Source organism: Electrona antarctica, assembly GCF_951216825.1.
Source record: "Electrona antarctica genome assembly, chromosome: 16".
Taxonomy (NCBI): domain Eukaryota; kingdom Metazoa; phylum Chordata; class Actinopteri; order Myctophiformes; family Myctophidae; genus Electrona; species Electrona antarctica.
This window is the reverse complement of record NC_136797.1, coordinates 31,655,578-31,683,542: the sequence shown is the minus strand read 5'-3', so window position 1 is coordinate 31,683,542 and position 27,965 is coordinate 31,655,578. Positions and strand designations below refer to the sequence as shown.

Below are 27,965 nucleotides of genomic sequence, written 5' to 3'. Positions count from 1 at the left end.
CATGTCGCGCCGCACGGCCACACTCGACACCAGCCGCGTAACAATTGTCATCGCACTGCCACTACAGCCGGCTCCCGTCCACACTCGCAAACAATATCAATATCAATAATAAACACAAACACGCCACAAGCACCGACACCCCCGCCTAATTTGTTGCCACGTCTATGAAAACAACCACCGAAAAAATGCCATTCAACACGCTACTTACACACACTACCACTCGCTTACAATACGCGGACCTGGCAACACTACATTCTCTCTCCCATTTGCTCAGAGCCCACCACGTGACCCACACAGGGAGGGAGACGATTGCGTGATGCTTCTATGTACAGGATTCTATAGGTCACCACTTTTGGTGTGACACACATACGGCTTCTGTTTACTAATATGCGTTGTCAACACGTGCTGAGTTGACAAACATTGCCCGATTTCGGAGAAGACTGATAGTTTCTCCTTTACTACTTAGGCTGTGGAAGTATTCACACTAGGCAACTTTTGCATTTATTGGCATTGCCAATTTGGGGAGAAAAGGAGGACGAGGAGGTGATCAAGCTCCACAACACCACATTGGTAGGTAGCCTCAAGCCTGCATTTATTTGCCTTCTTTTTCCTCTCGAGGCTGCATGGGATGATGTGAACCCCTCCAGCAGCCTAGGGAGCACCGCTCCGGTTAGCGGAAAATGACCGCGGGGTGCGGGTTGCCAGGTTTTTTTATAAGTAAAGTATTTACATTCAATTAAAAAAACATATATATATAATACATTTTAATTTACGTCATATTTAGCGGCATTTCGACCAAATTTCTCTGTTCTTTGTCAATGGCAAATATTGAGACGTGTGGGGACTAAAGCTGTATATAGGAGGGCCCTCAAACACATTATTTCATAACTTTTCATCGTGCTCCTAAAAAAACATGTGGCATTGCCAATTTGGGGAGAAAAGGAGGACGAGGAGGTGATCAAGCTCCACAACACCACATTGGGAGGTAGCCTCAAGGCTGCATTTATTTGCCTTCTTTTTCCTCTCGAGGCTGCATGGGATGATGTGAACCCCTCCAGCAGGCTAGGGAGCACCGCTCCCGTTAGCGGAAAATGACCGCGGGGTGCGGGTTGCCAGGTTTTTTTATAAGTAAAGTATTTACATTCAATTAAAAAAACATATATATATAATACATTTTAATTTACGTCATATTTAGCGGCATTTCGACCTAATTTCTCTGTTCTTTGTCAATGGCAAATATTGAGACGTGTGGGGACTAAAGCTGTATATAGGAGGGCCCTCAAACACATTATTTCATAACTTTTCATCGTGCTCCTAAAAAAAAATGTGTGCTACTAGCCGCAATTACATACACAGTTAAAATCATAAGAAATTTGCCCCAACGACTGCGTCGACACCTGGCGTGGAACAAACGGGACGAACCGAGGCGCATATATGGATAACAACACTACACGCGCGCTGCAACACAAAACAGCTGCATACAACGCGTGTCACTGTGCACTTCTGTATCTGTGGACTTCTGTATCGCAACGCGGGCCAACGCAACTCTGGGATGAGCGGGCCGAAGGCCCGCGAAATTCTAGTGTCATACAACAGAGTCACACAAAAGTGGCACAAGTAGCAGATCTACAAGCTCACAACATGTCGCAATGTGACGCGTTGTGAGCTTGCAGATCATCTTTATTTCTTTGGTCTAAGTGAAAGTGGTAAAGTGTACCATGTGGGTATTATACATATTGAACCAATGAAAAGCATCAAAACGAGCTTGTTGTGACCAAATAATAACTACATTGGCTCCATTGGAACACATTCATTTTTTTCCTGTCTTTGTCCTTTTCTTTTCGCTGAAACGTAACTGTTTTGGACATACAAGGTTTATAGCCGACAGAGACGATATGAGTATCCCCAGCGTGCTGATCTATATGGATTCATAAAGGCGTGCTCTGCCGGGCCTTTGAGCTGTGCCACGAGGCTGAGTGCTATATAAGCATCGCTGGCAGGGAGCATTCTGGAACGTTTCAGGAGCCTGCATGTGTCTTATGTGTGGACTCAGCTGTTTTCATTCCAGTCCTCCTCTTCCCTCACTAATAGGCCTTTTATTTTATAGTGATAGGCCTACTTATAATGACATTAAATGTATCCTTTACAAACCAAAGCCAAGGTCAAGGAACATCTGCAATTCCACTACTTTTTTCTTTTGGTCCATTGACAAAGTGCAAGACATGAATTACACCTCGTACACAGTCCGTTTAACCACGCTTACGCCGAATGTAAATTCCGCCGTATGATGAGGTCCCGTGCCGACAATAGCCGATCTAAAAGCTCACAACACGTCGAACCGCAATGCGCCGCGAGCTTGTAAACGTGGCAATTTTTGGCACACCATAATTCCACAAATTATAAATCAGGGCGTTAGGACTGTGAGATTACTGGAGGAGGATGTTTGTTTGTCGAGGCTGTAACATCAGATTGGGGACAGGCCCGGCGTCCTCGCTATAACGAGTCCAGCCACAGCACCGCGCTAGCAGCACGTGACTCGTCTCCATATTTCACACTGTGACAATTTGGCTTCGGCGCCGCTAAGTGCAGGATGTGTTACGCGGTTACGGCGACGACCGCGAGAGCCACGACCGCACATAATGTCCGTACAACCCCAGGCCAGGGTGGTCTGTGAGCTAACCGCCCGCGTACTCTGAGCAGATATGTTTTATTTTTTAATTTCACTAGACTAGAAGGATAGTCCCTTGCAGCAACTCGTTTTGAAGGGGTTCCACTGTTGGCAGTGGTGGAAAGCAAACTAAGTACTTTCACTTATTAAGTACTGCAAGTATTTCCTATTTCCAATACTTTTACTTCTGCTCCGCTACCTTGCAGAGGCAAATGTTGTACTTTTACTCCACTGCATTTATTTGAAAACTTTAGTTGCTAGTTACTTTGATTGTTATTACAAAACATTATAAACACTTCAGCCCTGTATACATTTCGGCCATTTGAAAATAATAATACCTTTCTAAATATTTGTAGACATTTGTAATCTTCCTATTTGGAAATGGGACATTCTGCATAGTGAGTACTTTCTACTTTTGGTACTTTAAGTGCATTTTGATGCCAGTACACTTGTACTCAAGTACATTTTGAATTCCAGACTTTTACTTGTATAACAGAGTATTTCTAAATTGCAGTATTGGTACTTTAAGTAGAAAATGTGAGTACTTTTTCCACCAGTGCATGTTGGTGCATGTCGGCGAGGCCGGCATGCACCTCGCAACCGTGATGCTGCTTAAGTAAATTTACTTAAGTACTGTACTTAAGTACAATTTATGTTATTTGTACTTTACTTAAGTAATTCCAATCTCCAATACTTTTACTCCACTACATCATATTGTACTTTTAGGCTACTCCACTACATTTATTTGAAAACTTTAGTTAGTTTGTAGATTACATTGTAGATTTTGATTAGTATTACAAAACATACATGAACCACTTCAGCCCTATATGGGGCATTTGAAAATGGGGCATTTGAAAATAGCAGATCTACTATCTACGATCTACATTTCGGCTATTTTCAAAAGATTTTTCATACATTTGAAAACTTGAAATGGGACATTTCGCGGCTGCACAATATGTACAGTACTTTTACTTTTAGTAGTACTAATTTTCATGCCAATACTTTTGTACATTTACTCAAGTATTAAGTTTTGAATTCCGGAACTTTTTACTTTTTACATTTGAGTAGGCTATTTTCTTTCACCCATCACTGCCCCATCGACTGAGAAGAACAATAACAGCAGCATCCACCACTTCCACCATTGGGAGAGTGAAATAATGTGCCCTGGATAACTCAATCCAGCTGTCTATATTTTGTTATCCCCCCCCCCCCCTCCTAAAACTAAATAACACGTCCAATGGGAATGGTAGAGACACCCAGGGGAGGATGTGGTATTAGGGATATTTTGTCCAGTCATCCTTGTTTAGAACTGATGCACGCAGTCAGCCACAGCATAATGTTTAATAAGGGGGAGGATTTTTCTTTTTACGGTAATGGGGAATACTCTTGCTCATACATTGTTTTTGAAAATTAAACGCATTGCAACAAAGTGTGAGTTGTATAAAAGGACATCATCACGTGACGGCGGAGAACAACAAAATGTGTTCCACACACCGTGGCTGTAAACACCTATTTCAGCATCTATTTTACTCCCCAAAGTTAAATAAGTCGGTCCTAAATTGCACCTGGGAAAAAAAAGGAAAATAAATAACTGTTTGAAAAATGTTGTTTAGAAGGCATTGGTAGAATTGTCCCCATGTGGTCGTAAAGGGTTAACCATGATGATTGTAGATCCCAGCTAGGCATGCTACTGCCTGGAAGGTCTCCCACTGATATGTACACGTTGTGGGGGCTTACGTCATCAGGTCTCCCACTGATATGTACACGTTGTGGGGGCTTACGTCATCAGGTCTCCCACTGAAAGCTGGAAGTAGGAGGGAGTCAAACAGTGCACCTTTATCTGTGTTGTTATTATTACTGCAATTATTGCAATCAGTCACACTAAGAATTGCTACCACCAACCACAGGGGGGGTTCACCTAGACCTAGGGCGCCATACGAGCTAGAACCAGCTAGCTTGCTTGTTCACATGAAGTACTTTAGCAGTTTCTTGGTGAGTAGTACATTAAAAAAAATCACATTTCTGTTTTGTCACCACACTGACGTGTAGAATGTCACCACTCTGGGACAATGGCCTCACTGGGACAATGGACATGCAGAATGTCACCACTCTGGGACAATGGCCACACTGGGACAATGGACATGTAGAATGTCACCACTCTGGGACAATGGCCACACTGGGACAATGGACATGCAGAATGTCACCACTCTGGGACAATGGCCTCACTGGGACAATGGACATGTAGAATGTCACCACTCTGGGACAATGGCCACACTGGGACAATGGACATGTAGAATGTCACCACTCTGGGACAATGGCCACACTGGGACAATGGACATGCAGAATGTCACCAGACTGGGACAATGGCCACACTGGGACAATGGACATGCAGAATGTCACCAGACTGGGACAATGGCCACACTGGGACAATGGACATGCAAACAAGCTTACACTGCATTGTGATTTGTGCTCTGGACTCCGGACAATAGATGTGGTAGTCTAACCACGAAACAATTAGTCTAACCATGCACTTTAACCCTATATGCATAAGGGCTATTTGGGAAAATGGTCTTACAGATTGGCTGTTTTATGCCTAACGTGAAACATTTTAGCAACACACATCTTCTATGGGGGTCCCTAGCTGGCACAAAATGTTTTCAGATGAGGGTCCATGGCTGAAGTAGATTGAGAACCACTGCTGTAGCAGGACAGATTTCCTCATCTGTATCGTTGGTACGCGCACACACGCACGCACACACGCACGCACGCACGCACGCACGCACGCACGCACGCACGCACACACCCTAAGGTTTTATGTTAGAAATGTTGAGTGTGGGTCCCCAGCATTTAGAAACTGCTTGATGCTAACTTGGGCAATTATGTTGGGCAATTTTCATAATTAGCATAATAACCATTAACATCCAATATAAGGCAACATTTTCAAAATGTCATTATGCTTTAACTTGGGCAGTATTTGAAATACGTATTTGAAATACTTTTTTGTATTTTGTAATTTGTATTTTGCTGGGATGGAAGAAATGAGATGTATTTTGTATCTAAATACTTTCAGATCTAGTATTTTCTGTATTTCAAATACATAAAATACTTTTTTTGTTTTAATGTAATTTTATTCTCAAATGGACACATGTTAAACATTTACACAACCTCAGGTTTAAACTGTAGGCTTACACACGCACCCATACACACAACACAACACAATGTGTGATGTCACTTCTATTCCGCCTTCTGATTGGCTTACACTCAAATTGAACCACAAATGAGAGGCAGAGTAGGGCGGACCTTGAGTTGATGCAGAGTTGAGTGTTTGGTAATCTATGGCCCAATCCCAATCCGCTCCCTTGCTGACTCAATGAGCCCTCACTGATTTAGCTGCGCGTTCATTTGAAGTCTGCGAGGGCTTGAGGGATGTCTCATTTGAAATCGGTAAATCAGTGAGGGCTCAACCCCGCCCCTTTATGCACCCTTTGCCAAAGTCAGCATCGATGCTGACTTTGGCTGACTTTGGCAAAGAAATGACCGCGGCTGACTGCCGTGGGGGCAAGCTTTTCCGGAAATCTGGCCGTCGCGGCAATCAGCCGCGTGGGTGGAGCTTCTTTTCCATCCACCAGCTGTCTAAAAACCCAGAAAAGACGCCGGCAGACAGCAGAAAACGGTCACGCCTGTCTTATAGGTCTGGCAACAGCTAATGAGAGGAATCCTCCGAACGTCAAACATTTAAATATGCAAATTGGTTATGTATCGCGGTTAGAATGTCAACAAACAATATGAGCAAAGTAAAAGAATATGGAAATGCAATTTATAATGTATATTATTATATTTGAATATTACAACCCCTATCACACAGGAAAGTGTATTTATAAAACTAATAATAAAACGATCAGCGTAAATACTAAAATAGACATGTATTAATAGGCCAAGCAGAGATGGACATGAAAACATGTAGGCCTACATAAAGGCCTACTTATGTCCAAAAATATGCAGATCATGGGTGTACGTATGATTGCATATTTCTGTATTCTTGGTTATCTCACTCATGCTAAAACTCATGCTAAGAAAGTTATACTCTTCAAGTAATAGGGTAGGCATATAAAGCCTCGGCTTCAGCCGACACCTGGTGTTACATATGTTTAATCACTGGCTAGCCTGTGAATAAGGACAGTTTAAAAAAAAAAATGATGCAGAGTGTCATGAATGGCGGACTCATCAGTGCTGTCCCATTTCTTTCACAATTTGGAGCCCTTGCAGCCTCTCACCCTCAAGCACTTGACATCACTAAAGTCAATGAGGGTTCAGGGCTCAGGGCTTGAGGGAGGCAATTGGGATTGGGCCTGTGAGTTACCATTCCTTTGTGGGTCCCGTTTGATTTGCTTAAAATATAAAGTGTATCATTCTTAATAATCTTCAATGTATTAGACATTCTGACAGGTCATTAATTTAATATTTGGCAATCAATTGTGAATTTACTTATCATTATATACATTTTCATGAAAATGTATTTATGTATTTTCAAAATACAAAATACTTATTTGTATCTAAAATACATTCCTCAGACCAGTATTTGTATTTTGTATTTAGATACATTTTTGACCCAGTATCTGTATTTTGTATCAAAATACATTTTCAATGTATTTTGCCCATGTGACGGGTAAAACTAGGGGTTTTCCATGATTCTGAATCAATTGAAAGCATTATTTTTGCACAAAAATCACTCCTTGGGCTAAATTTGGCTATGGCCGTTTTTAGCTGAATGAGTGTTTTTCGTGCAAAACTAATGCTTGCAATGGATTCAGAATCATGAAAAACCCCTAGTTTGAACGGTCCCATGCTACTTAAAGCATAACGAAAATTTGAAAATGGTGCCTTATATTGGATGTTACTGGTACCCCACCTTATTATGCAAATTATGCAAAATGTATGGGGATTTTGAGTGACAAAAAAAGGTTTCATAGTTAACTGCGACCTTTGGTCGCAATAAGGTTTTTGTCAACTAAATCTTGGCGGGCCGTGATGCGTCATAATGCCTGAATTACACTGAAAATAGACGATCTACGCTTCTGTAGATCTGCTTTTTTTGGAGCACAACCAATACATTACTAGTCTAATTCTATACTGGATCTCTTCTCCACTAGTCCCTCCCTAACACTTTATATTGACAAAATTGCCAAGATATGTAGTTACTAGTTAGTCGTCACCACAGCTTAGTTTTTATTTGTTTTTAGTGGACTACAAAAAAAATGTAGTCCACTAAAACTGGACTAACAATAAAACATTTCATATGACTAAAATATCACAAAAAAACTAAATGAAATGCTATTCAAAGGACTATGGACTAAAAAAAAATAATAATAAAAAAAATGCTTCCGTGGCAAAGAAGACATTTTCGATTATCTGTATAAATGGACTCGTAAGGGTCCATTTGGTTCCATTTGTACACTCTCAGAGTTATAGACCTGTTATGGTCATTCAGTGCTATGTCTTTATGTGTTTCTGCAGGCTTACTTGTACAGGCTGTCTGGTTCGAGGCACTTGAAGACGACAGAGTAGAGGACCGAGTGAGGATGCTCCCCGCTGCGTCTCCCCGCCACCACACAGGACGAGCCCAGGCCAGAGAACAGGTCGTCCACTAGGCTCAGCACCTCACCTGCAAAGCGGTGGACAGTTAAAACATTATAGGCCAGTGGTTTTCAACCCTTTTCAGGTCAAGGCCCAATATAAAATTCGGCAGTTTTGTCGTCGTTGGATACGATTTTGTCCACAATTCCATGCTGTATTGATGTTGGTACCATTAGGAGAGATAACAGGCAAACGTTGATCAAAATAACAATTCTTCTACATTCTCTAATTGTGTAGACTTCTTGTAAAATAAGTAATGTAATGCAGATGTTTAACAACAATTTAACTCTTGAGAGCGTAAAATGAAACCAAATGGACTAGGGATGTCCCGACTCCCGATACACTTTTTTTGTTCCTGATCCGATCCCGATACCACAAAGGGTCCATTTAATGGACCCTTACGGGTCATTTTACTTTCCCAAGAGTTAAAGATCTATAAGGGTCCATTTGGTTACCAACTCTCCATCATTTAGCTGGGGACCACCTGGAACCCCCTCAAGGACCACTGGTTGAAAACCACTGCATTAGGCTATACTCAAGTGTTCAAGTGCAAAATTACAAACATTTTGTTGTTTTGAAAAGGGGTCCGGTTTTGTTGTGAGAAATTGCAAGAGTTTTCTCGCAATTCAAAACAAAAACTTTCTTTGGTTTGGTTTGGTTCCTTGGTTCACATGCCTTGGGAAAAAAAGAAAGAAAGAAAGAAAGGAAAAAAATAAGATGTGAATTTTGCTGTGAATTAATATAAACGTTCTTTAGATGAAGAATTCTACTCCAGCATTGAATTTTGCCGTTTTGACTCTTCATGTTCCGAGTCGTTCTTCTATGGTTTCACCTCTGCTCAGTCCGTTGGGAGCCATTTGGACAGCACCGAGCCTGAGGCCAAATTAAATAGGACTGTTTTCTGGCAGGAGCCCCTACACGGTACATTATAGAACTGTAGGAAAGCAGCGGTTCTTTCCTTTATGGGCACATGGTACTGTTACAATGATATCTCACTGAGCGCCCGGCCGGCTCACAAAACACCACTTCACAAGTTGTGAAATATCTTTCATGTCAGCTTACGGGAAAGGCGAGCGACGCACACTTGTTCATTCAGACACAGACATGCACGCACGCACGCACGCACGCACGCACGCACGCACGCACGCACGCACGCACGCACGCACGCACGCACGCACGCACGCACGCACAGGTTTCCAGAGCTCGTGGGGGTGATGGAAAAAAGAGGGAGCTGTCAAAACAGTTTAAAAGCACTCAAACGGTTGGATTTCCAACTATTTCTACAAGAGGTAAAGGGCAGCTTAGTTTTAGCTTATGATACATGGGCCAACTTATAAACATGGGGAGTCTGGCTGCTTGGGGCACAAGGGGATGGTAAGAAAAGGTTGCAGAAGAGGAGGAAAAAGGACTGCACGAACGAATGATTTGACCTTTTCACAAAAAGAGCTCTGTGTATAGGAGGTCCCCCCCCCCCCCCCCCCCCACAAATACATTCCTGTACTGCTGAGCTCCTAGTGCCAGAGTTGCTCTTTCGAAGGCTTTCCCTCGCTTTAACATGAATCTCAAATTGGATTCATTTATTCTGGTGCTAAGCCCGCTCAGGGCTGCGAACGCCATTCCCGATTTGGCCCTAGAATCGTATTTGTGATCCCAAGTGTTTTTAATCTCCCAATGTCCCGCAAATCTCCCTGCTGACGAAGAACTACGTTTATGCCACAGATTTCAAGTTGGGATTTTCATGTATTTACGTTCACTATAAACAACTGACATCACGGGCTTCCATGCTTTTTACAGTGCCTGTAAAACACAACACTTTCTCAAACTTCCAACAACGCGACCATATGTACAGTACAGAGCACATACTGTACTGTACATATCTTCATAATCTCTGGGTGAATCGTTCTTATTTAGAAACAATAGAGAGCATATTCTCATATAACCTCAGTCACTGCAAACATGTCTCTGCCTTCAAAAGACCACAATGATTATTTGTGTCACCTAACAGAGAGCCTTTATTAAAAACATTCTTTTAGTGTGTGAGACATTTTTTTCATGGCACAAATCCTCAGTGTTAATTTATCCATTTGTTACTCAGAGCGTGTACAAATGTAACCACATGGACCCATTAAAGGGTCCATGTGGTTACATGTGTACACTCTCCGAGTTAACGTTTTAATGTCCTCTCCCAAAGGACAGATGTAGTTGGCAATTGTAACACTCAAGCCCGGTTTCTCCAGCCTGCGCGGGAGACCAAACATCTGCCGCTCAGCTGAGAGGGAATACCCCGCTTGGCCGTGCGGGAGATATTGTGCTCATGAGCTTCGGGCAGTACTATTTCTTGTCAACCTGCGGTAGGTGTCCTACCCCAGTGGTTCTCAACCTTTCCAGGCCACAACCTCCCAAAAATAATCATAATTTTGAACTAGGGACACCGCAACCTTGGAATTATAGGAGTTGAGGCATTACATTTTAGATTTACTCGGTTCCGCAGATTGTGAAAATAGCCGATCTAGAAGCTCACAACTAGCAGAGATCCCTGCCTCCATCCATCCATCCATCTTCAGCCGCTTATACCGAATCGGGTCGCGGGGGTAACAGTTCCAGCAGATTTCCAGTCTTCCCTTTTTCCCCACCGAGCAACTTCCTCCTGGGAGATCCCGAAACGTTCCCAGGCCATTGTGGAGATATAATCCCCCCATCTGGTCCTTGGTCTTCCACAGGGTCTCTTCCCAGTGGGAGACGCTTGGACATCTGTATTCTGTACTAGATGCCCGAACCACCTAAGTTGGCTCCTTTCCAAGTCAAGGAGCAGCGGTTCTAAATGCAGTGAATCGACTAAAAAGTGGGTGGAAACGAATACAGACATTTTACAAACAATAACACCATTACAGAAAGACTCGGGCGGTCCTTTATGTTGGCGTTTCCAAAGCAGTTAAGTGGGCGTAGGTTGGTTAGCACTGCTGCATGGTTCTCTCCACCCTTCAAGCCCCATACATTGAATTTAGATGTCATGTCACCAGACGTATCAGCAAGCGTCCATGGCCACACAACAAGACCCAATGATTCATTGAAACAGTGAAAACGACCACAGCAGAAGGATGACACATTTTCTACCGACATAACAGAATCAAATGTGTCACATACAACAGTATTTCTTCTCATTTTATATCGGGGCCGTATAAAAAGAAATAAAAGAAAGCGCCTCTGTCGTCACATCAGAGCCTAACACGAAACAGGTGGCCCAGATGGAAGACAGACTAATGGAAGGAGAAAAAAAACAAACGGCAGAGAAAAAAGTAATTAAATAGATAGAAAGCAAAGCAAATGAAGTGCAGATCTGCCCCATAAATTGCATTGTGGTGGCTCAGCGATATTCAGCCCAGGGCCACACATACGGTGGACACGCTTAACAGGCAGATGTTTATTTAACTCCTCTCGCCCCGTCGGAGGACACTGCGGTGCAGACCCTCTCTTGGCGGCCACATCAAAAAGCTCCACTTCTTCTCCTGTGCCCACTAAAATACTTTACGGGTATCCTCTCAGATCTTCCTACGGAATAACTCACCTGCACTGTCAAACACTACCTTGTTCATTTAAAACGTTTAAAATGAACACGCTTTAAATCTAAAGCTTCATCCTGGAGCTGACTGGTCACAATGGTAGAGTAAATATGCGGATGCAACGCAACCAGTACATCAGTGGTTTGGAGGTGCCGGTCTCCCTACTCTTCCATTGAGCAATTTAGACCCTGCAGGACACGCACGCGCGCATGTTTGTGTGTCTGTATGACACCAGTATGTTTTGATAATCAGAATAAATCAGTGGGAGGGGGCACGGTGTGTGGCAATAGGGCCTTTCTGTGTGGAGTTTGCATGTTCTCCCCGTGTCCCCTAGGGCAGGTACCCTCACAAAAAACATGCAGTAATCCTGGTCTCTATACTGCCTCTGATGCATGCAATTATCACATAATCCAGAGTTGTCTAAAGAGGCCCAAAGCCAAACATATATAACGATGGACACGACTGGCCCATTTGTGAACCAACCTAGGTTATGATCACAATATGCGCGATTTACAGTCCACAACATTGTCGTGGGCCGGAAATAGCCACTCGACAAGCCTATACAACGTGTTGTCAGCTTGTAGATCTGCTATTTTTGGCGCGTGACATCGACGTAGTCTAAATCAGGCTTTGCTCACGCAAGAAACGTATTGAATAGCGCATGGCTGCATTATCCGACTTTAGCTGCAATACATGTACAATAAAACACACACCCACACACGCACGCATGCACGCACACAGTCTCACGGGGAGCCTTAGGCAAAAAGAAAGAGAAAGTAAAAGAGGGGAGGAGGGCAGGAGGAGGAGGAGGAGGGAGGTGTATATAGCAGGTTGCTTCCATCCAAAGCCCTGCGGCTTGCTGCTCCTGCATGCATGGTTAGCTAAAAGTGACATAGTATTCAGATGTGTTCACATCAGCTGGTCGCAGCGTACGCACACACGCTCACACACACACACACACACACACACACACACACACACACACACACACACACACACACACACACACACACACACACACACACACACACACACACACACACACACACACACACACACACACACACACACACACACACACACACACACACACACACACACACACACACCAGATGGTAACATCTTTTCCTGTTCTCTCCCAGGACACTCTCTCTCTGGGCTTGGGACTATTTTAGTGCGGTTCCCAACCAGAAATAGAGAGAGAGAGAGAGAGAGATAGACCAGGCAGGCACGCGTTTTACTACCTATGTGAAGTACCTTGACACCTCTAACTTCCTGTGACTGGTACTGAAACACTTTGCCAGATGCAGTCCCCCCCCCCCCCCCCCAGCTGCTGTCTTGCGTTTGTTCTACTGCACTGTTTCCCAAACAGTGGGTCTGGACCCATTTGTGGGTGAACATTTGTGGGTGAACCAATATTATACAGCGCTTGCTCCATGCGCAAGCCGCCCCTCTAGACCAGAAAGCAGTGTTGAATTTGTCGACTAATACTAGGACGATAAATGTTCGTCGACTACCTTTTTTCACTGACGAATCAGCTATTTTCAGAAAGTGTAAAATCAGTCATTACAACGGCATCATAGCCAGCCAAAATACACTTGTCGACTAAATCAACTGTAGATTTAGTGGTGGATTATATTATTGATTATTTATATATAACAGATGTAAAAACACAGTAATTTAACTTTGGAAGTGTAACCAAATGGACCTGCTTGTTCATTTGCACCTCGAAACACCTCTACAGCCGAGCTAGAAAACACCAAAGACAGCTTGGTTCAATATATTTGAACATAATTCATGCTACTACTGTACATCACTTGTTAGCTGCAGAATGAGTTCTTATGTCTTTGCAAAGGACTGGACTTGTGTTTTGTTTTTGGATGAATAATGCATTGGCTGTCATGACATCTCGTCTTAGCATTGACTTTGCACTTTTCACCCCTTTTTCCGGGTTGGAAAAGTGGCGGGCTCCGCCCATTGTGGGACAAACATGAACGCACCGTGCGTGCGTGTGCGTGCAAGTCATGAACGAGCACCGCCGCTGTTGTGTATTGGCTCGCTCGTTCATGTGTTATGGCCCAGTGCCGCTCGAGCTGCAGTACCTACAATCGGCCAGCATGTCCATTTCGCTTCAATGCTTCCTCTCGGGCAAGCATCCTGCCAGGCTATGGGCCAGGACTAGCCAAGCATCCTGCCAGGCTATGGGCCAGGACTAGCCAAGCATCCTGCCAGGCTATGGGCCAGGACTAGCCAAGCATCCTGCCAGGCTATGGGCCAGGACTAGCCAAGCATCCTGCCAGGCTATGGGCCAGGACTAGCCAAGCATCCTGCCAGGCTATGGGCCAGGACTAGCCAATTGCAGACATGCACTTTGAGTGGATTTGCTGCATGAACACAATAATGTTCCCAGGCACCCTCCAATCATCACTGTAAAGTACTGTTTCAGCATGTATCGATCATCGTCTATGTTTTACAATTCATCATATTTTCTGAACTAGTTCCAGGTGAGAGGCCAGACCAACAACAGCAGAAATACTTTAAGGCACGATGCCAAGCGTATTACTTAATCTTGTGAAGGACCTGTAAAAGTTAGTGGGGCAGCAGAAGATCAATACTTAGATTTCATGCATCGTGGCAATACAAACATCGTTGACACAAGGAATTACTAATCACACTTTTACGGATTACAGAGATATCTTAATGCCACACAATCTGTGCAGAATTATGTGTATAGGATTAGAGTTTGGAGGATGACATGCAGACGCTGCAGGGTATTGGCCTTTTTTGTAATGCCATGTTCGTCCTAGTGACGACAACATGCTTTACGCTACTTTGTGGAGAAGATTCAGAGCATCTTCATTTTAGAGCACATATAAAAACACATTGGCTATACTGATTTGCGCACGGGATCCAAGTCAGCCCATTAAGACCTGAGGCAATGCCTTCTAAATCAGTAGCTCTCACACTTTTTTTAAATTAAATAAAATTCAAAATGCAAGCTCGCAGCACGGCAACTTCAATGCCTGAGGAGTGAGCAGGCCACTCTTTATCACCTGACAGGGGTGAGTTTCCCCGGCTGGACGTGGCGCGTGGAAGGAACAATTTATTCCCACCAGTTCCTTGCCCCTCCATCAGGAGCCCCGGCTGACCAGGAGGAGGCAGTATAGAGACCAGGATTACGTTTTTTTGTGAGGGTACTAGGGCTGCAACTAACGATTATTTTCATAATCGATTCATCGGGCGATTATTTAAACGATGAATCGATGAATCGGATTATGGCACCTTTTTGCAATTACTTTTAAAATTTAGCTTCAAGTTATTTTAGGCATGTTGTAACTAACAATAAGGACAATAAAAATGAATACTCCTTAAAAATTTATATTTTACAACCTTTTTTATCCAATTTGATTTCATTGCCATTCCTTGTACTTGTAATGATATTGTAATCTGTAATGTTGACCGTGTATAGCTGACTGTCTTTCTTTCCATTTCTATGGAATGTTGGAAAACACCCACGATTAAATCGATAATCAAATTAGTTGGCAACGAATTTAATTATCGACTTTTATCGATTTAATCGATTCGTTGTTGCAGCCTTAGAGGTTACCTACCCTAGGGGACACGGGGAGAACATGCAAACTCCACACGGGAAGGAGGAGAGTACACACCTCTAGCGCCCACAGCATCCCCGGCGGGAATCAAACCCGGGACGTTTTAGCTGTGAGGCGACAGCGCTACCGACTGCACCAGCGTGCCCCCTTGTAAGGCAATTTTACATGACAAACCTATAAAGCAAAATCCTGAGAATTAACTGCGCCCTGAGGGTGTAAGAAAAATGTGCCTGAAAGGGTCAAGCCTACAGCAGAACTACCGGTTCAATATTTCATCTCCCTCAAAAACAATTTCTGGAATATTTTATTTTCCTAAAATTGAAATCCTCTTAAATACCATCTAAGTTCTCATAATTCTCACTCTCATGCCGCATGTCTCTGGTGCTCTTGTCCAGGTACCGTACTTGCACAGTGGGCTCATTTCAAATGAGAGCTTTATATTTCCACTGGGCTGCCAAAGCTGCTAGCGGCCTCTTCTGTTAAAACTGTCAGCACTCTTTCCTTTACTCCGAGCACTGGGCCTGCATGACTTTATCGTACACGCTAGCGCACGCACGCACGCACGCACGCACGCACGCACGCACGCACGCACGCACGCACGCACGCACGCACGCACGCACGCACGCACGCACGCAATGCAAAAATGCACCCATAGCCATACATTGCATTCAGATATTGTGGTGCAGGGTGACTAAGTGATATATGGTTATAGGGGCCGGTGTCGTGGCTTGGCCTAAAAAACGTTTTCAAACGCCCGACTTGAAAATATTTCAGAGCTCAGGTACAAATAAAAACGCCACGTGTGAACGTGCGAGCACGTTATAAACGCTCAGTGCCACGTCACGCTGCTATGGGGTTTCCAAAAACGTGGTGCTCCCATCGTAAACAATTCAAAACAAACGCTGTGTGGGGGGGGAAAAAAGTATTTGTAATGTGGACACACGGCCTCTTACAGCTTTGTCCCTGGCTGAAAATTGCAGTGGTGGAAAAAGTATCAATGGGGCCAACTGCAGTGTAGAAATATACTCTGTATTCCCATTCACTCTCCTTCAGCCCTCCTCTTCCGGTGGTGCGTCTTTGTTTTCATTCCTATTAACAACAAACTCCACACGTGGTTGCCGACAGATTCCCGCTTCACTATAGTTTGTCACATGGCATAACGTAAGGCGATTATACACAGGAAACATCTATGAGAATACCAAGTTACAACATCCATACAATTTACTTGAAAGTGACATATTATTATTTACTTTAATGGTACATGCATACACGCGGACATGCACACGCACACAGAGCCACAAAGGCACCTTGCGAGGCCTCGCAAGGTCATAGCGCGCCACCGAGTGGCGCGCTACGAGCTTGTAGGTCTGCTATTTTTGAAAAATCGTGAAAATAAAATTTAAAAAAAATAATTTGGGGACCCCCTAAAATAATTTGGCGACCCCCCGAGGGGTCGCGACCCACGGGTTGAGAACCCCTGAAATAGAGCAGTATTATAGTTCTCAACCGTTTTCACATCTGAAAATGTTGTCCGGAATGTCCGCCATGCAGGGACCCCCATGAGAGCAGACTGGTGTTAAAAACTATTATTCAACTCTTTCAAGACTTTTCAAAAATGTTCCAAAATAGCAGATATAGTAACACATTTAGCTTAGTTGGGACCCCAGGAACCCCTCCGAAAGACCCTTGGGGGGTCCCCGGACCCCATGCTGAGATGTATGTTTTGTAATAATAATTAAAATCTAAAAAGTATAGCTTGTAACTAAAGCTGTCAATTACAAATTGTAGTGGAGTAAAAAGTACATTTGCCTCTGAGATGTGAGTGGAGTATCCATTGAAACACTTATACATACTCATTCAGTATTTGAGTAAATGTACTTTCTACCACTGCAAACGAGTCCTTAACCTTCTCCCGTGCACTCCGTCAAGCCACAGCCATCAAAAGCGCATAACAAAAAAAAACAGGCCTGCCTCGAAAAGGCACCGAAGAAGAAATTAAAAACAGTGGATTTGGGAGTGAATGAAACCAAAAAAAAGTCTCGATATATATGGAAAGAAAAGCGGATTAATGAAGATTAAGTTATTTCCACTTTCTCCTTTCATTTCTCCCCCCGCGCGCGCCACCGCAAAGGATGCAGGCATGGTGGAAAGTCACAATAATAGTTAAAAAATGAAGCCATTTTTTGGCAGCTAATGGCCCAAACCAAACATTAAAACGTTCATCTGTTATTTATCAACCCGAGGGGGGGGGGGGGGGGGGGGGGGAGGCCATTCTCCAACATGTGGCCCACATATACAGTAACAGTATGAAAGGAGACGTGTGCCATTAACTCTCGGAGGATATATTTGTACATAATTCATCCATGTTTTCATAATGACTGGTAGTTTGTCCTTTAGGCGTGTGGGAGCTGACACTCCTACCCAGCTCGTTTCATTTATTAATGATTCAGCTTCAGGTTCAAAACACACCTCTTCACGTACATGTGTATATCCTAGCATGTGTACATGCGCTCACACATTGTCAGCAGTGGACAAAATAACTCACTTTTTTTTAAAACTTAAGGTCGGGGTTAAGTAAAAGTATCAATGCTGCAATGTGGAAATGCTCCGTTCCAAGTTAAAAGTCCGGAATTCGAAATGCACTTGAGTAAAAGTACAAAAGTATTAGCTTAAAAATGTACAGTACTTAAAAGTACAGAGAGCGAGAGAGAGAGAGAGAGAGAGAGAGAGAGAGAGAGATGTGTGTGCGCGCGCGTGAAGTAAAAGTATAGACAATTGGAAATACTAGTGAAGTAAAAGTACCTCAAAATAAGTACAGTACTTGAGTTGAGTAAATGTACTTTCCACCACTTTTGTGTGTGTGTGTCCGTGCGTGCGTGTGCCTGTGCGTGATATATTGGCGTGTCTCACTTCTGATTGAAAAATTCCACAACACTCAAGGTCACTTCAGGCCAGGACGACACTGTGATTGTGCGTGCGTGCGTGCGTGCGTGCGTGCGTGCGTGCGTGCGTGCGTGCGTGCGTGCGTGCGTGCGTGCGTGCGTGCGTGCGTGCGTGCGTGCGTGCGTGCGTGCGTGCGTGCGTACTGTATGGGTGTGCGTACAGTATTACAGGAAGGAACTCTGCAGTGCATTGGTCGCTGTCAGGCAGAAATTCTATTCTACATGTTTCAACTTTCAGTTTTGTCCTAAAAGAATGCCCTACTTCATCACACAAGAGTGTCACACAAAAGTTGTACGCCGATCTACAAGCTCACAACACGTCATATTGTGACCTTGTAGATTGGATATTTCACTAGTTTAAGCCATTTAAGGCTGATTCTAAAAATGCCTTCTAAATCCTTAGTGTTCTAAAGAAAAAAAAGTGTTTCTATATGAGTGGTGCTCAAACCTTTTCCATGTCAAGAACCCCCAAAATGATATGTATTCGGCCGCCAACCCCTCCATTTAAAAAATATGTTAGTTCCATGGAGTGCCAGAAGCAAAGATATGAGTTTAAAATGTTATTTACATTTAAAACATATTTACATTCAAAGATTTGCACACATTTTATTTGATCAGCTAGATCAGCTATTTATTTATTTATTTATTTTACAAAAATAGCTTGTATATCTCCTATTTTTGAATAGCCAATGCCAAAAATCTGAAATTTCCCGGTAATGGTTTAAAAAAAAATATATAATCTAATAATCATAAATATGGACATACAGTACGAGGTTTCCACTCGACAAGAGCGATGGGTATTAGGTGAGGGGGGAAAAAATCACAACAATTACTGGCATGGCATGAACTTGGATGCTGAGTCTCACTTTTTCCTTCCAAATAACCATTTGCTAATCTGACATCATTGACGTCTATTCAATTCATTATACTGAGCATACACAATCACCATTATGGCTCCGGCCCCAGAGGATTTTTTTGAACTTTTGGCATTTCCACGCTAACTCATTGATCAAAAGGTCCTCAGAGGGGAGCCGCAAAAAAAGCAAAGCCAGAGAGAGAGAGAGAGACCTTTGGGCTACAGTCTGTACTGTTAACCCATTCAAACATCTGTGACAATTTACATTTTAACCACTTCTAACCATTATTTCATAATTTGGGCTGTTTCAGGAGGCACACTCGTAGCCAAGCACAGTGCAGGATTTGTTTACATAAGTGGAAACCAACGTTTCGACCTAGCAAGGTCTTCTTCAGGAAATACTTTGCGAGCTTGTATCTGCTATTTTTGAGAAATCATGAAAATATGTGCAAATCTTTGAAAATAGTAGCCTATATATTCTTCTAAAGCGATTTTCTTTTCTTTTTTAAATATATATATTTTGGGGCTTTTATGCATTTATTGATAGGAGAGTAGACTGACGAGCGAGATGGGCAGTGACACGCAGCAACGGTCGTCAGGATCGGGATTTGAACCCGTGGAACGCATTGCAGTCTAGGTGCCCGGACTTTATGGCCCAGGCCTAAACTGAACATTTGAACTCATATCTTTGCTTCTGTGGGGTCCCTGGAACAAAACATTTTGAGATGGGGGGGTGGCCAAATAGCAAAAACATATAATTTTGGGGGTCCTTGACAAGAAAACCACCTCAGTGACCATGTGGTTAGAGTGTCCGCCCTGAGACTGGGAGGTCGGGGTTCAATCCCTAGCCGGGTCATACCAAAGACTCTAAAAATGGGACCCAGTGCCTCCCTGCTTGACACTCAGCATCAAGGGTTGGATTGGGGGTAAGTCCCTGCGACATACTAGCGTCATGTCCAGGGGGTGTACTTGTACATCAAGCTGCCTCACGCTACAGAAACAGGAGATAGGCTCCTGCCCTATGGGCCTCATGGCTCGGCAAGGCTACTTTACTTACTTCATTGACATGAAAAGGTTGGAGCACACCACTGACTTAATGGGTCTAATGGGTTAGAAAAAAGAAACAGACAAATCATTTCAAGAAATAAGTCAAGCATCAAAGTGGATAAACCTTTGCAGAAAACATATTAAGGTTCAACGTTGTGCATTTCTTTATGTGCACTTAAAAAATAAAACTGCCAATTATTTTGTATACATTATTATTATATTTTATATATTTTTCATTTCATATCATGTAGATTATCTTACTCGTATTGTTATATTTGATTGGCATTATGTCATAATTGTTAATTGTAAGGCTTAAGCCACTAAAACTAGTGCCCAATTCACACCAGCAGTGTCAACGCTATAGTCCAATGGTTCTCAACCTGTGGGCCGGGAACCACAAATGATTCAGGGTTGCTGTGTGGGTGTCCCCAGGGGGTCCCTCTACTGTACTGTACTGTCACACCCAAAATCATCACACAGTGTGTGTGTGTGAGTTAGGCTGCACAACAGTGACACTTGGTGATGAAAACCAACCAAACGCTATTTTCGTGCTCGGACCGAGGGACACAGCCAGGGACACAGTCAGTGACACAGCCAGCCAGAGACACACAAACCTCCATATAAGAGTGGTTGCACCACTCAAAAACACGTTTTTCTTCTTTCAAATTATTTGTCCAGCTGCTATAAGCAATAATATGTCAAAAATGTTTTTTTTGGTATTCAGACAGCCAGCAATGGGTAGAACGCTCCCAAAAAAAATTAGTCTCTGTGACACATCTAGGGGCAGCAATCTGCATTCAAAGATTTTCCTAGATGCTTTGTCATTGGTCGATTTGCCTGTCTACTTCCTGATCATTGCGAGCCCCCACCAATCCCCATCTTCTAAAATATTGATTGAGGATGATTGTTTTTTTTCATCATCTACAGTAGAAAATGTTCAGATGGTGTTTGATACTTTGATTATGAATGTCTTATGACGGCCCCACGGGACGGTACACAGCACATATAAGCCATCAAAACCGAGAAAGCATCACAATCTTCTAACCACTTCAACCAATATTTTATTCAAAAATCGTGAACATAATGTGCAAATCTTTTTATATATTTTAAAGCAAACATTTTCTTTTACTTGACAGCGACCAAATATAATTTCGGGGGCTCCATGACGTGAAAGCGTTTGAAAGTATTTTTCAGAAATAAATTGAACTTGCAGAATCGACCTCAGTTCTTAACAGGTTAATTTGAGCTGTGAAAGGACTGTCACGTCACAACTGTGTGTAATCTGGAAGTAGCTGACAGCTATCCAGCTACAAATAATTAAGCATTCACTCAGGCAATACCCAGAATTACTGGCTGACTGTGAGCATAACGGGATCGGAAGAGAATAAGCAGATAGGATATAGGCTGTAGCAATTCTCACTTGTTTGATAGTTCCTGAGAAGTGTTTCTGATTAAGTGCACGAGGCAATGACAACAAGCACGCAATAAAGGTTAGCCACTTAAAGTTATGGCCCATATAAAAAAGAAATCACACTTGTGTGAAGTGAAGGGTGCCCACTGTATTTCAAATCGGCCACATGACGTTCGTCGTCTTTAGTGCCCTAAACAGACATTAAAGTCCATAGACTTAGCTGGCAAACAATTTACGTTATAAGTGCTCAATGCATTGGAGGGGCTAGCACCCCTCAAAAATGCAAACTCGTTTGAAGAATTCCACCTCTAATGAGTAATGACATGTCCAAAATAGGGACACTGGATTTAAAGTCTGACTAACCAATAATTTGATGACCGGTGGAGTCTACTACTGACCACTGGATCCGGTCATCAAATGATTGGCTTAGGAATGGGACAAAAAATAAAATAAAGAAATCCATAGCTTCAAGGCTTCATGGGGCATGCAATTGATAGAAAATAAGTCATTTTTTTGGGGGGTGAACTACTCCTAAAGTTACCTCAGTGGTATTCAAACCCAAAAAAATAAAATAAAGAAATCCATAGCTTCAAGGCTTCATGGGGCGTGCAATTGATAGAAAATAAGTCATTTTTGGGGGGGGGGTTAACTACTCCTACAGTTACCTCAGTGGTTTGGGGGGGTGAACTACTCCTACAGTTACCTCAGTGGTATTCAAACCCAAAAAAAAGCTGTGACATGCAAACAAGTCTCGGTTCTTTCGTTCATTAAATATGAATGTGCCGAGGACCTCTATAAGCAGTTCACCGACTCTATGTTAAGTGAGCCGTTGAGGAAGTAGGATGACACACATCTGTGTACGCTGGCGTGTCTTTACATCTATCTTGACTTCCCTTAACATGTTGCGCATGAATGTTTTAAAACTCTCGGGTCACTTCTGCATTCTGGGGTTAGAACAATACAAGCGTTGCTTTGCATCAAAGATATCGTCACCTGTCGGGTGGAAACCTCGTACAGCATGTGCAAAACGGGTTACCTTTCAGGATTCAAATTCGAAAACAGAAAAAATGCCGCAGAGGCAAGAAAACAACCAGGTGGTCAACAGAGACGTGCAGGTAGATAAAAGATGTAAAAATAGTTAAAAGGTGCTCCTGGATCAATCGGAATAAGACAAAAATTGAAAAAAGACGGAGATCCGGGCACTATTTATAAGAGGAGAAGAATCTATATTATTTTCGACCTATACAGGCAAAAATGCAGCGTTTCAAGCTTGCAGATCTGCTAGTTTTGGTGCTTCCGTGTGACACTGATCACACAATCGTTGATTTACGAAAAAACACAAAAAGGTTGGAATATGGAGATAAGAGGTATCTGCCCAGCAGCAAAGATATTGTATATAACATGGGCCGATTTAAAGTTGGGATGACTGAGCAGTCAAGACCTATGGCATCTCTCTGCTGGATTCACACCGTGTGGAATTAAACAACTGTATGATTTATGCATCAACTCCTATAGAAAGAGAATGCGAGAGACGGGGCGTGCTCCATTCCTACAAACTCACATGTATAGTATGTATCCCCGTTTGATTTATGGCTGCACATCCGGCAGCATTATTAAATGTGTGTATACACACGGAAACATAATGGTTCTTTCTTTTCAAAATCTTTTTATTTTAGTTTTATAACAGTATGGGTGTCAAGTCACAGGTTCATAGAAAAAATAAAAATAAAATCAGATTTTAGTATCAGTGACTGAGGTAAACAAACGTACTGTATGAATCACAGAGATCATGGGCAGACATAATGAAAAGACTATGTTATTGTGCAAAACATGTCCCAATTTAGTAAAGCCAATTCCCCAGCCTCTCTACAAGTACTCCATCTCTGCTAACCCCCACAATCAGTCATTGGGAGGGTGAAGAAAGCCTCAGGTCTCCTCCGATACCCGGGCCATCAAGCCAACATATTCTTTCCACCCGACAGTGAAAGGTAAACATAATGGTTCTTAAATGGTTCTTTAAAAGGCTATACATTGTGCCAAGAAGAACCATCACCTATTAACCTCTGACCTAAGTTTGTCTGGAAAAACTTCAAATAATGTATTAAAAAATGTCAAAACAATGTATGTTGCTATACTGTACATATAGTTAACAACAAACCCCAAAAGGGGTTCCCGGAATGAAAAGGCATATTTACGTATAAGGGTTCCCGTTTTTAATGGGTTAAAGAACTCTGAAGCCTTTTGAGCTGCAGTGAAAACAGGCAAAATCCCTCAACAGTGACATCTGCTGGCAGTTATGTCATATATGGGATTTGTGGACTGTTACATCACAGTCCACAGGCAAAGCCTGTGTGACAGACTTAACCCATTTAGGACTAAAACAAGATTCTACAAATGTCTTCTAAATCCTGACAGTTTCTATATTTGTGGTTCTCAAACTATTTCATGTCAAGAAACCCCAGAAATTATATGCAATTGGCCGTCGATCCCCATCTGAAAATATTTGAGTTAAAAACGTTCGCTAGTTAAAAGCATTATATTCAAAGTTTTGCGCCACATTTTCACGATTTCCTAGCCGATCTACAAGCTCATAGCACGTCATAGCCGTGCTATGAGCTTGTAGATCGGCTATTTTTCAACAGCTAAAGTTTAAAATAACGGTTTAAAAGTGGTTAAACGCTAAAGCGACACAGATGCGTTGCCGTCCTAAATGGGTTAAGGGGCTGTCCACGCCAATAATGACAACCTCTGAAGATAACTATACAACCATAATGACAACCTCTGAAGATAACTATACAACCATAATGACAACCTCTGAAGATAACTATACAACCATAATGACAACCTCTGAAGATAACTATACAACCATAATGACAACCTCTGAAGATAACTATACAACCATAATGACAACCTCTGAAGATAACTATACAACCATAATGACAACCTCTGAAGATAACTATACAACCATAATGACAACCTCTGAAGATAACTATACAACCATAATGACAACCTCTGAAGATAACTATACAACCATAATGACAACCTCTGAAGATAACTATACAACCATAATGACAACCTCTGAAGATAACTATACAACCATAATGACAACCTCTGAAGATAACTATACAACCATAATGACAACCTCTGAAGATAACTATACAACCATAATGACAACCTCTGAAGATAACTATACAACCATAATGACAACCTCTGAAGATAACTATACAACCATAATGACAACCTCTGAAGATAACTATACAACCATAATGACAACCTCTGAGGATAACTATACAACCATAATGACGTGTTGAGAACCTCTGAAGATAACTATACAACCATAATGACAACCTCTGAAGATAACTATACAACCATAATGACAAACTCTGAAGATAACTATACAACCATAATGACAACCTCTGAAGATAACTATACAACCATAATGACAACCTCTGAAGATAACTATACAATAATAATGACAACCTCTGAAGATAACTATACAACCATAAAGACAACCTCTGAAGATAACTATACAACCATAATGACAACCTCTGAAGATAACTATACAACCATAATGACAACCTCTGAAGATAACTATACAACCATAATGACAACCTCTGAAGATAACTATACAACCATAATGACAACCTCTGAGGATAACTATACAACCATAATGACAACCTCTGAGGATAACTATACAACCATAATGACAACCTCTGAAGATAACTATACAACCATAATGACAACCTCTGAAGATAACTATACAACCATAATGACAACCTCTGAAGATAACTATACAACCATAATGACAACCTCTGAATATAACTATACAACCATAATGACAACCTCTGAAGATAACTATACAACCATAATGACAACCTCTGAAGATAACTATACAACCATAATGACAACCTCTGAAGATAACTATACAACCATAATGACAACCTCTGAGGATAACTATACAACCATAATGACAACCTCTGAAGATAACTATACAACCATAATGACAACCTCTGAAGATAACTATACAACCATAATGACAACCTCTGAAGATAACTATACAACCATAATGACAACCTCTGAGGATAACTATACAACCATAATGACGTGTTGAGTACCTCTGAAGATAACTATACAACCATAATGTCAACCTCTGAAGATAACTATACAACCATAATGACAACCTCTGAAGATAACTATACAACCATAATGACAACCTCTGAAGATAACTATACAACCATAATGACAACCTCTGAAGATATCTATACAACCATAATGACAACCTCTGAGGATAACTATACAACCATAATGACAACCTCTGAAGATAACTATACAACCATAATGACAACCTCTGAAGATAACTATACAACCATAATGACAACCTCTGAAGATAACTATACAACCATAATGACAACCTCTGAAGATAACTATACAACCATAATGACAACCTCTGAAGATAACTATACAACCATAATGACAACCTCTGAAGATAACTATACAACCATAATGACAACCTCTGAAGATAACTATACAACCATAATGACAACCTCTGAAGATAACTATACAACCATAATGACAACCTCTGAAGATAACTATACAACCATAATGACGTGTTGAGCGGCGTATGAATGAGCGACGAATGATATACACTCTGTAAACACATTGAACGTGAGTAATGCGCTAAAACGCCGTGCTCTGTGAGATCAGATGGATTCCGATTGGCTGTTAAAATCATTCCATCAATTTGCTTCTGGAAGTGATCCCAATGATATCGTCTGTCACTGTCGTCACACAGTTGCGGTGTGTGGACCACTTGAGCCAGAGGGAGGGGTTTTCAAAATGACATGTTAACTAAGACCTGAGGTCGGTTCTACAAAAATGTCTTCTAAATCCTAACGGTTTTCTGGAAAAAAACATGGTTCTTCTATATCGATGATGCTCAAACTTTTTCATCTCAAGGACCCTGTGGCTCAGGAGTGGCTGTGGCTCAGGAGGTAGAGCAGGTCGTCCAATGATCCATGGGTCGGCAGTTCGAATCCCGGCTCCTCCTGTCTACATGACAAACTGTCCATGGGCAAGACACTGAACCTCGCATTGCCTCCAGTGGTTGCCACCATTGGTGTGTGAATGTGGGAAGTGAGGACGCTGGCGTCGACTGTTCGTCGCTTCACCTCCCAATGTATGAATGAATGGACCATTGTAAGCGCTTTGAGTAGTGCATAGAAAAGCACAATAAAAATGCAATCCATTATTATTATGTTATGTATTTGGCCACCGATCCCCATCGCAAAAGATGTTGTCAGACGCGCTATGAGCTTGTATATAGATCTGCTGTATTTGAATAGCCATAGGATAATATTGGTTCAGAAATCTAAAATGACACAGATGCTTTCCTCGTTTTAACTGGTTAAAAGTTTAAGACCTGATACCAGATTCTACATGTCTTTTCTGAAAAACACATGTATCCATGTCAGTGGTTCTCTGGTCAAGGAGCCCCACAATTATATACAGGGTATATTATATATGGCCACCGACCCCCATCTCAAAATATGTTGTTCCAGGGACCACCCCAGAAGCCACAATTCCATGCAGTATGCAGGCCTATTGATGTACCATTAGGAGCAATAACAGGCAAACGATCCAAAAAACTATTGTTCTATACGTTCTCTAACTGTATAGACTTCTTGTAAATTCAGTAATAAAGATGTTTAACAATAATGTGACTCTTGAGAGTGTAAAATGAAACCAAATGGACCCGTATAAAGATCGATAAGGGTCCAACTCTCCATAATTTACCTCCTCAAGGACCACTGGTGGTCCCCAGACAGTGTGTGTGTGTGTGTGTGTGTGTGTGTGTGTGTGTGTGTGTGTGTGTGTGTGTGTGTGTGGTGGAAAGTAACTAAGTACATTTACTTAGTTTACAAATACAATTCTGCTGTATTTGTACTTCACTTGAGCATTTCCAATTTCCAAATACGTTTACTTCCACTCCACATCTCAGAGGCAAATTTTGTAATTTTACACCACTACATTCATTTGAAAACTTTAACTTACTATAGTTACTAGTTACTTTATAGAATTTTGTGACAAAACACACATTAGCCACTTTCAAAAGATTTTTAGATATTTGAAAACTTGAAATGAGACATTCTGCACAATGAGTACTTTTACTTTAGGTACTTTTGTATATTTTGAATTCCGGACATTTACTTGCAACGGCGTATTTCTCTACTGCAGTA

General features: G+C 42.1%; 2 protein-coding genes across 2 annotated transcripts in view; one reads left to right on the top strand and one right to left on the bottom strand.

Moving 5' to 3' along the window:
• Positions 1-2,640, top strand: part of pappaa (pregnancy-associated plasma protein A, pappalysin 1a) — a gene marked incomplete at both ends in the record, with an annotated part of 94,638 nt that extends 91,998 nt beyond the window's left edge. Inside the window, one exon of the mRNA XM_079523991.1 lies at positions 2,585-2,640. Within this exon, the coding sequence (XP_079380117.1) occupies positions 2,585-2,640 (56 nt within the window). The remainder of the gene's footprint in view (positions 1-2,584) is intronic.
• Positions 2,641-4,366: 1,726 nt separating this feature from the next.
• Positions 4,367-27,965, bottom strand: part of astn2 (astrotactin 2) — a 530,329-nt gene continuing 506,730 nt past the window's right edge. Inside the window, exons 20-21 of the mRNA XM_079524726.1 lie at positions 8,189-8,330; positions 4,367-4,472 (exon numbers count right to left, since the gene is read on the bottom strand). Coding sequence (XP_079380852.1) covers positions 4,454-4,472; positions 8,189-8,330 — 161 coding nt within the window. The 3' untranslated portion in view covers positions 4,367-4,453. The remainder of the gene's footprint in view (positions 4,473-8,188; positions 8,331-27,965) is intronic.